General features: G+C 34.7%; 1 protein-coding gene across 1 annotated transcript in view; it reads right to left on the bottom strand.

Annotated features, from left to right (window-relative positions):
- Positions 1 to 479: 479 nt before the first annotated feature.
- The window catches only part of LOC116022313 (protein ENHANCED DISEASE RESISTANCE 2), an 11,615-nt gene continuing 4,481 nt past the window's right edge, over positions 480 to 7,613 (bottom strand). Inside the window, exons 8-23 of the mRNA XM_031262959.1 lie at positions 7,391 to 7,507; positions 7,200 to 7,240; positions 6,995 to 7,095; positions 6,135 to 6,230; positions 5,877 to 5,941; positions 5,726 to 5,797; positions 5,228 to 5,383; positions 4,801 to 5,036; positions 4,687 to 4,726; positions 4,392 to 4,543; positions 4,211 to 4,312; positions 3,261 to 3,305; positions 3,039 to 3,179; positions 1,370 to 1,465; positions 1,140 to 1,241; positions 480 to 867 (exon numbers count right to left, since the gene is read on the bottom strand). Of these exons, the coding sequence (XP_031118819.1) occupies positions 748 to 867; positions 1,140 to 1,241; positions 1,370 to 1,465; positions 3,039 to 3,179; positions 3,261 to 3,305; positions 4,211 to 4,312; positions 4,392 to 4,543; positions 4,687 to 4,726; positions 4,801 to 5,036; positions 5,228 to 5,383; positions 5,726 to 5,797; positions 5,877 to 5,941; positions 6,135 to 6,230; positions 6,995 to 7,095; positions 7,200 to 7,240; positions 7,391 to 7,507 (1,682 nt within the window). The 3' untranslated portion in view covers positions 480 to 747. The remainder of the gene's footprint in view (positions 868 to 1,139; positions 1,242 to 1,369; positions 1,466 to 3,038; positions 3,180 to 3,260; positions 3,306 to 4,210; positions 4,313 to 4,391; positions 4,544 to 4,686; positions 4,727 to 4,800; positions 5,037 to 5,227; positions 5,384 to 5,725; positions 5,798 to 5,876; positions 5,942 to 6,134; positions 6,231 to 6,994; positions 7,096 to 7,199; positions 7,241 to 7,390; positions 7,508 to 7,613) is intronic.

Below are 7,613 nucleotides of genomic sequence, written 5' to 3' on the forward strand. Positions count from 1 at the left end.
ACATGATGTCTTCAATGAGCCTAAATGGGGCCCTACGTACCACTATACTGAATTTAGTGGTCTTATGTTTGGCCAATCCTTTTACCATGGACCTTCGTAAGCAATTTTTTTTATTTTTTATTTTTTATTTTTTATTTGTGGGTAATCCATCATTTCTAAAATATGAGTCCTACTATGGTATTATAAAAATTATAATTATAAATTATAATTCTATTTGCTTACATTAATACCTCAAATCAAATATTATTTCATACTCAAATCATGAATTTTGAGTTACAAAAGATAGAGAGATACCTTAAATATGAATAAGATAGAGAAGAACAAAATTCGATATTCGTATAATGAAACATGAAGAGGATGAATAAGAATTTAACCTTCAAGAGGTAGAATTATTGAAACAGGGCATGCAATGGAAGCCAAATTTGGGATTGGGAGAGCAGTAGAGAACAAAGGCAGACAACAAACAATATCCCAAAGACTTATACAAAGATGATAACACGTGTGAGATTCATTATGATTCATTGTGTTTGTCAGAACATGAAAAATGAACAAATGGCGAGGAATGCCTTGCTGCTTTACACCATCCACACAAAATTTGAACCTGTTATTGCACTCTGTCTGGGATGTACAAAAAATGTTAACAGACTACAAAAACTAATAAAAGAAAAAAATTTTGAAAATTATATATGTATTTTAGTATATATCTAAGAAATCAATGTATTAAACTGATAATGGTCATCACTTGTCCTACTCCAATGCATCAGCCTCCACTCCCTCCAGGCTTGGCACAATAGCAGATTTCAGTTCTATATGTGAAACACGGACAGCACCTAGGAGCCGCTCTGGCAACTCATCGGGAGTGTTGCCCTGAGTAGCAAAATAATATGCCAAATACTTTGTAAGAACATGTCAAATACAACAATTTATGCATCTATAAATACACAGAACTAATCTACAAAACATATAATTCACATTCTGCTGATATGCAACTAAAGACATTTGTTGAGCAATGAGCAGGTAAACCGTAAAAGTGAATCATTTAAATATAGGACCAAGTAAAAATTTTAAAATACTACTTTAGATACAATAACTCAAAAATAATTTTCTTTTTTAAAAGAAAAAGTATAAAGATGTAATACCTGTATGAGAAAAGCCATGTCAACTACTAGTGTTGTAATTACCCCAATGACAAGCCCCAGAACTCCATTTGCAACAGTGGAAGAACCGATATCAACATCAATCTACAGAAAAATAAGCACAATGAACCTCAATGCTGTGAGTACCTTAATTTTGATCAAACTTTGTATCTGCATATATACGGACGATGGATACTCAAATATATGTGATCTTTAAGAGACAGGAACTTTACTTCTAAATACTTGGGACCTCGTATATAGTTACAATCAACAGCCTTTCCAAGTAAGCAAGGGGTGCTTCCAACACTCTGACGCACAATCCATGAGCCCTGTAATAATAATAGTACAGTAAGATATTATTTTAGGAGGATTCACAATAGGATGTAATCATTTACTAGAAACCAAGAACTATTTGAAGCAAAAACAGAGCTGAGCATCATCTTTTTTTTAGCAGCTCTGGACTTTTATACAAGCATATAGAGAAGAACATCAATTTAAGATGACCGATGAAATTTCTAAAATTGCATAATCTACGGAGGTTTTGATCCAAAATAAGAAAAGAAGCATACATGTTAACGCAGCCAAAAGAGTTTTGCAAAGATGACAAAAATATCAGCATGTTCATATTGCATGCGAAGTTAGGTTAACCATGAATTTAAGAGAAACTGCAGATCTTCAAATACAAATGTCAAAATATGATCTTTTTATTCTTGAGAGGGTCCTATTTACTCGGTATGGAGGGATAGTTCTGAGATAGCCGGCTCATCTTCAACAAACAATTTGAGAGGTAGGGTGACCATATTTGAAGGCATACGCTCACATCATAATTGAGCAGATGTAGGAATTCCAGAGAAAACATGGGGACACATGTTCGACAAAATTATGTACCTTTTTTTTTCCATTTTATATTTTCTAGGACATATGGGTTCAGCTTAGGGGACAGGTGCCCTCTTATCCAGATGTTTGTACACAACTTGTAAGTTTTAATCAAATTCAGAGAAATATACATATTTGTTTGAAATAACTATAGAAAAAGCCATTTCTTTAATGAGCCATATTGATGTTATGACTGTTTCCCATCTCTTTTTGTTGACTACTTTGCTGTGGAGTACCCTTGCACTTAATAATAATATACTGATGAAAATAATAATGACATCTCTAGCCTGTAAGAGTGTCAGGTCCCCCTACTTTTTGTAAGCTGCATACATTTTTGTCCATATATTTGTTTCATAGTCCAAAACACCAAATCAATAATAATTACCTTATTAATGTCAACAGTTAACAAATGTTTCATGTAGCATCAATGTCCCACTAGCTCTAAGTTTCTCTCTCTCTCTCTCTCTCTGAGTTTCACCCCTCCCCAACATATTTTTACTTTCTCATATGTTTATATTTCCAATACAGGCACTGTCTTGTGCTACAACTTTGACTTTGTTGTTTCCAGTTCTCAATACACATACATGACTAGAAATCTACAAGCCATCAAAGTGTTGCATAAGGCAAGTTATGACACCAGTTGATGTGAAAATCATATTCATGTACACATGCTTTGTGCAGGGCACATTGCATATCAGCAATCATATCATGCATATACATTGATTCAGGTCGAGATCACATATTCAATCATCAATGAAATGCTTGTATGATGTGTCAATGAATACCTATGTTACACAGACATATATATTAGAGTATTATAGCTATATGTTGGGTGCTATAGGTTGGTACGAAGAAGGCCCAAATTTTATTATGTTTTCAGTGTATTAAGTTAATCTGTGTAAAGTAGTATGTTCATCGATCAGTGTTAGTAAAAAATGAAAAAGCCAAGTTAGAGAATTTCTAGTACCATCAGAAAGCAACTAACCAACTAAACTCGTAACAAATAACAAGGTGAACAAAGAGTACCTTGGGCACTGATGGGATTAGTTTTAGTCTACTATTACGAAACTCATCATCCCCATCAACAAATCGTTGTAAGAGAGAACCAGGCAATAGAGCTTTTGTGACAAGATAGAAAACCATGCTGTAGTGTGTTGATCCAGGCACCTTTAAGAAGAAAAAATATCAGTTTTTAAAGAAACATAATTATTCACAAAACTGATAACAACATCAATTGAATCAACTTACTTGTAGATTTACAATCAAAGAGAATAGCCCTTTCTCTGAAGCAACCTGGAATAGAACAATATTAAAATAAAATTAACCATGGATTCATTATGGAAACTTTCAAGACATCATTAATATAAAAAATGTGACCAGACAATAATAACTAACAAGCTACCTACTTATATGGTTTATCTAAAGCAATTTTGTTTTGCACTTCAATTACAATCCCAGTGGTTTGAAAATAGATAGGGAGGAATTGAACATCCAATCTAGTAAATTTACCAGAGAAAAGTACACCGACTCCACCAGTAGTCCAGTACCACTGACAAACACAGGAGGTGAAAATACAGGATTTCCAAAAAGAAATGAACTGCGCCTCCTCTTTCTACTCAGTCAATTTTTATCTTTTCTTTTCACTTAGAAAGTGCCCATGGCAAGTTCAGTAGTTATAAATTAACAATATTAAAGATCCATCCAACAAATAACCAAAATTGTCATAAAGAAAGTGTTACATGAAATAAGATACATTGTAGCTTTTTTCTTCTTTTCAGGAACTTGAGAGCCAAGTAAACTTGTGCACATAGTATTGGCAAATAGCAGAAACATAATTGCAGGGGCAGAATTAGTTTGAAGTAGTATCATCCTTTCCACCATAACCAGCAAAATAATTTGTTTTGCTTCTTTCAAAATTTTGGTGTCCTATTCTCTCATATATGAATTTTCCAATTTTCAGTTATGGAGCACTACTTTTTTTTTTCCGCACAATCAACCTGCATAGCCGGTCAAGAATCTCAATTTTGACAGTCTAGTGATCTTGCTCTGTGAATGTCACCATAAACATGGTCCCAAAATTTAGTTCTACTTTTTCTTTTGGGGTGCAACATGCCAGAAGTGTTTGGGGTTGGGGGAAGATGCAGAGTGTTAGCCTGTAAAATGATCAGATACAAGACACTACACCTCTGAAAACTTACTTGCGCTGCGCAACCACGGCGCCTTGCAACATGGTCCATTCGTTTTGTATCTTTGAACCAATCTACTGCAACAAGATCCATGGTATGCTTACCAGCAGGAATCTACAAGACAATGTCCAAGCAAGATGAAAAATATTTCCACGAAGAAGCACAGAATACTTGCAAAAGAAACTATAAGAACCTTTGATTTGTCGAAGCAAAAACTCCTGCTGCGAACCCTGAAATTGTTTCCATCAGATAGTTTCCAGCAGTCACGAGCATTGTCACGGTCATCACGCCGAAGATTGCCAGAGAAAATGGACAGATCAATTTGATCTCTGGGTTCTTCTTCCACTATAGAACACATAAATAAGTAGAATACATTCTTCTATAAACATATTTATAAAATTAATAAATAAAAAAAAAACTAATTTTATATCAGGGAATTTAAATTTAAAAAAAAAAAAAAAAAAAAAAAGAACAGTGAACAGCAGTACCATTCTTTTTCATTTCATCCTCAAGACTAGGTGGCTCTACCTGCAAAATGGTCCAAGAAATCATGATTAAAAGGATTCTGGAGAAACTAAAATGAGCAGAAGTACAATACTAACATCTTGGTCTGCAACTTGGTATTCTTCATCCTCATCAGAGTATTCGTCCAACATTGACACATTTCTATTTGCAGCACTCATTTGATCTAGAGATGGACTGCGATGATGATGAAGAGAAGACTCATGAAGTTTTTGTTTCCTCTTAGAAGAAACAGAAGCTGATGTCATATTAACCATAACTGGGATTCTTGGAGCTGCCGACCTTTCATCAGTTTGTGAAAAATATTCGCGTAGTCCTGTATGAAGGAAGGCCCAAATGGAAAAGAGAAGTGTGTTCAGATGCAAAATATGAAGTGAAGAAGTGACATGGAGGAAGATTACACTGAAATAAATCATGAACTTGATTTAAAAAAGAAACCAAGATTTGAGACAATCCGAAGAAGAGATCAGTGATAATCTCTAAATCCCATATGGAATAAAAGCTTACCGGCGACACTGTTCAACATCTGAAGCAGGCAATGTTGCTGAAATGATGAGATATAACCTACTCCCCATCCTTTCAAATCAATCTGCATGAGATGCTGCACCTGTGTTCTAGGCCTACCATTACGTGGTTTCAGAGGGGAAATATTATATCCACCACCTGTAGGAATAAAGAATAGTTTATTATTTATTTCTACAGATAGATTTAAATCGTTGCAATCTCCCCTGGAATTAATTAAAGGTCAGACAACTCAGACCAGTGCACAAGGCATCATATGAAGTCTATGCAGGAATATATGTGCAACCATAACTCTGTTTTCAGAGGTTATTTAAAAGCTTAAACTCAGGAGTCAGGACTTAATGTGAATGTGTGAGCATTTGCATTACACAAGTCCAACCTTAATTAACAATTTGTTGCAGCTCAATATTGAGCAGGGGACCGTCAATTATGTTGCAAATTTTCAAAAATATTCCATAAGCAACAAAGGATGACTGAACTTACTCTCAATATGAGCTCGAATATAGCCAGGCTGTGGACCACAATTTTCATGCTCCCTAGAACGAAATAATACAACTGCACAATAACAATGATGGATTAAGGACAAAGTCATACATGAATCATGATAGGGGAATAAAGGTTCCAAAACATTTACCATAGCTTCCATCATCATTTCGACGCCAATAGCGAACATAACACAGATCACGTGGCCACACCAGCCTGAAATAGCAAAGCATCACCCTTTAGAAGGAATAAATCATGGTGAAAAGAGAAAGCCCAAAACTAGTATATGGTATATATTTCAGAAAAGGCGGTTTCTTTAGTTTTCTCTTTGAATTAAATATTAATGACAAAAAATTATGCTTTAGTCAGTTTAGTGATTACAGGAATATATACAAGGAAAAAATGTTACATTGGGAACCAGTCAAGTTGAAGTCTGTGATAGAGTATTGCTGTATGTCCATCCACCTCCTCAACTAAACTACCATATTGAAATGTACAGTCCCACCTGTAAAGTCCATACAAGAGTCAAAGCGTGAATAAAAAATAGACCTAGTTCCACCGAGTTTGGAGGGCTAAAGCTTCCAAAAAAATAGTTAGTTGTCCCACAACAGTCAGGCATATGCTGTGTTGTAAGACATCCAATGCATAGAAGAACTGAACCCCAACCAATCACAAGTATAAATTTTGTCAAGACTGTATTATTGACTTCACCACTTGCTAGTTTTCATAACAATAAGGAAACTACTCTTACATAACTTTTAAAATAGGCCTGCTACAAATGAAATAGTAAAATACCAAACATCCTAATGTATGACCTCTATTGAACATATTTCCCATTAACTTCTGACTTTGTCATTCACTCCTAAGAATATAAGAATCAAAAAATAAAATAAAATAAAAATAAAAATAAAAAAGCTGTACAACATTTGATATAACAAAAATGAAATCTTAACTTTTAAAAAAAAAAAACAAAAACAAAAACAATATAAAAAAAACACTATTACACTCTAACTTGGCATTTGGTTAATAGAATAGGCCAAGAATTGAATAGCATTCTGCATACTAGACCTATTCCACTATTTGGTTCATTTTCTATTCCACAGAATTCAATAATCGCTTTGCAATAGGAATGGACATTCTCAGGGAGCACCTAATAGTAGCTGTGTGTGTGTGTAATGAAGTTGAAATAAATTTCTGTGCATGCCCAAGTTGTACTCGTGTAAGAATGAAAAAGTCTCATGGATTTGGTTGACAGTAGAGACTACTTACTCGAACCGTGTTGCATCCATGCTCATGACAAGCTCAAAAATTTCTTCACAACTAGCCTCGACCACCCCAACAGCTTTCATTGCTCTGCTGCAGCTCTTTGGCTACATAGAAAGAAAAGTTGATCATGAAAACACCCTGAATTACTGCATTGATCTTATATTGGGCTGTGCATATCCAGTAAAATAAGTTATAAATCAGCACGTACAAGGATATCAACATCAACAAGCTCCTCGAATATGCGGAGCCCTGCAACCATCCATATTGAAATGTGGTCAAATTTCGTATATCAAGGTAGATGCTTCACCACTATTAATCTACACTAAGCACTGTATGCATTTAGGTGACTGTTAACAATATGTTGAACATAGATATGACATATCAAGAAAAGCAACTAACCATTTTGACATTGAAGCAGGCGCCAGTACTTTCTAGAAAATGCCTGATTGTTAGCATTCTGGTTTGCCAAGTCTGTATCTATTTCCTTTGTCCAATCAAACACAGATTCGGGAGGACCTGCTCATCCAAAGATATCTAATTTAATTTTAAAAAAATTAAAAAATTAAAAAAATTAAAAAGGGGGGGGGGGGGGGGGGGGGAAAAAAAAAAAAAAAAAAAAAAA

Source organism: Ipomoea triloba, chromosome 6 (assembly GCF_003576645.1).
Source record: "Ipomoea triloba cultivar NCNSP0323 chromosome 6, ASM357664v1".
NCBI classification, from domain to species: domain Eukaryota; kingdom Viridiplantae; phylum Streptophyta; class Magnoliopsida; order Solanales; family Convolvulaceae; genus Ipomoea; species Ipomoea triloba.